The 2,351-nt window shown below is 43.1% G+C and overlaps 1 protein-coding gene across 1 annotated transcript in view; it reads right to left on the bottom strand.

Annotated features, from left to right (window-relative positions):
* TLK2 (tousled like kinase 2) overlaps positions 1-1,004 on the bottom strand; it is a 100,185-nt gene extending 99,181 nt beyond the window's left edge. Inside the window, exon 1 of the mRNA XM_019523588.1 lies at positions 896-1,004. Within this exon, the coding sequence (XP_019379133.1) occupies positions 896-976 (81 nt within the window). The 5' untranslated portion in view covers positions 977-1,004. The remainder of the gene's footprint in view (positions 1-895) is intronic.
* Positions 1,005-2,351: the final 1,347 nt, after the last annotated feature.

Raw genomic sequence — 2,351 nt, 5'->3', positions numbered from 1 at the left:
TTTTTTTTAAAGAGGAAAATACTCTCTCTTCCCAATCCAATTCTAACCTGGGCTTAAAATTTAAACCAAGTTTTTCTATTATTTATTTATTTATTATATTAGGAGTCCACTGCAACATTAGCTTCATTCCACTGTCATCTCAAAAACCAGAACGATTGGAGGCAAGAGCCCTATTAACAAACCTAAAGCACTACCACCTTCTAAGAGCAACAGCTTGCCCTGAAATTTTCAACAGAAGGGTCACAATTATGCAATTTATTACCGAACGGCTTAGTCAAGAGAGGCAACTCTTGATCAGGTACAAAGTTTTACACGAGAACAAACCTAGGATTTCACTATAGAGTTGTGGATCGCAGAATCAGGCAAGCTTACCTCTGAATAAATAGAAGTTTTAATGAATTTAACTGAGCTCACACAATTGCAGCAAGCTGCTCACAAAGATCTAAACAGACAAGTTCCCAGTGGTCTTAAACCCAGTTACATGCTGGATTCCACATGGGTTTAAAAGTGTGTCTATCTAAAACACTCAAATTATGTCCCCAAACTTGAGAAAGGAAAAAGATGAATTGAATTCTCATTTCCAGAATAAGCTGTTGTGTCTAACTTTTTATTTTAACTATAAAATGCCAAAAAGATGGTAAAAGACCTTTAAAAAAGGAACCTCTTAATTACAAACCTAGGTTTCTTACCATGAAGCCTCTACGTGTAGAAGCAAACATTTCTCACTTTTTCTGTTTTTATGCATCCTATTACACATACTTTAAGAAATGTAAGTGGACAAAGCTCAGCTATCAATAAGAATCTTTCTGCTATTGAATCCACGCAACTAAATAAAATACGTAGTGTGAAAAATGGACCAGACTTTGTGCCTGTTGCTGTGGGTATCTGTACTCACCTTGGCAACACCTACTCCAGTGAACCTGGCCTCTAACAGTTCCTGCCGTCGTGGGTCCAGGCTATGCAACTCTTCCATCATTTCTGCTGCTAAAAGGGAGAGAGAGAGATGCACTGTAAGATTATAAAATGCAGGCATGAGGGAAAGAATGTATATTCTGATGAAGCTGTATGACAATTCAGTACAACATAACTTGAAGTAAGATGATTTGCCCCAGACGGCTGTTCCTTTATTTATTTATTTGTTTAACTGGTCATTCTGGAGCTTCATTTTTAACAGCATCAATAGTTATTTCAAGATCTCTTAATCCGAGTTACAAAACGTTTCTGTATTTTCCTACTGGATGCTTTATTAGAAAAAGGGCTTGGGGCTTCGACATTTCCATCTCTTCTGTACAGCTTAAAAAGCGTTTTCACACCCCAGTTCTCTATATCTGACCACTTCCTGAAGCACCAGATTTCCCCAAACAACGCATTCTTGTGGCAAGAACCTAGAACACACATCCTGAGTTCTTCCAAGCAGGAAAGCGATGGGGAGGAAGGCACTGACACGCATTTTAACTTCTCCATTTAGCCGGCAACATACCAAACACCCAGACACTTTTAGCTACGTCAGAGGAATTTGCCTACTGGAAGTATCTGGGTACCTCCAGGTGATCACTAACACTGGTGTCATTATACAAAGCATTTAAGAAAACATTCCTCAGTAGCTTGGGCTAATGTCCAAAATGGACAGATTCAATATTGAAGTGAAAAGAGGGAGAAATGTCAAAGTTCTTTAGAACTGTGAATCACATCTTCCCAAATGCCCTCGGAACAAGCCCATCATTTCCAAAAATGTCTCTTCCAGTTTCATTTCCAGGGCTGTGAACAAGAAAGAGATAAATACACAGGTTTGCTATACGATGAGCATACCCGAGAAGGAAAGTTCCTGAAGGGCAGCAGGTGCCCTCTGGAACAAGCACTGTGCAACTGCTCCTTTTCTGCTTGCTGTCCATTTTGTCCCCACAATCCCTTGTTTCCTCCAAACGCTGCAGACCAAAGTGACAAGGTCCTGGGCGAATCCAACTGGGGCCCTTTATGAGAACACGCCCAGCCAGGAAAAACAACACAACCCCAAGCTCAATAGGCTGCTAAATTTGATGAATAAAGGGACCTATTTATAAGCATCTGTTTAATAAAGCTGTCAAATGGTACCTTTCTATCTGCAAGCCAGCCAGGCTGGGGGGGGGGCGGGGGGAGGCAGAAGCACCCCCTGCCCCACCCCACATTTTTGATCAAGTCTCCTGATACAGCGATGCACAGGGATCCTGTGTGATCCCTCAGCAAGGAAGGGGGCTAGAGAGGCCTCCCGGGACCACCTGCAAGGCGAGCCGGGACGCGGGGCATCCCCGGCCCTGCGCTTCTCGGACCTGACCGGCGGCGGGGCGAGGCGAGGCGAGGCCTGTGCGCTCGAG

This window comes from Gavialis gangeticus, unplaced genomic scaffold, assembly GCF_001723915.1.
Source record: "Gavialis gangeticus isolate Ggan-Ray unplaced genomic scaffold, GavGan_comp1, whole genome shotgun sequence".
NCBI lineage: Eukaryota > Metazoa > Chordata > Crocodylia > Gavialidae > Gavialis > Gavialis gangeticus.
Note: the sequence above shows the minus strand (reverse complement) of the source record. Positions and strands in the feature narration are given on the sequence as shown.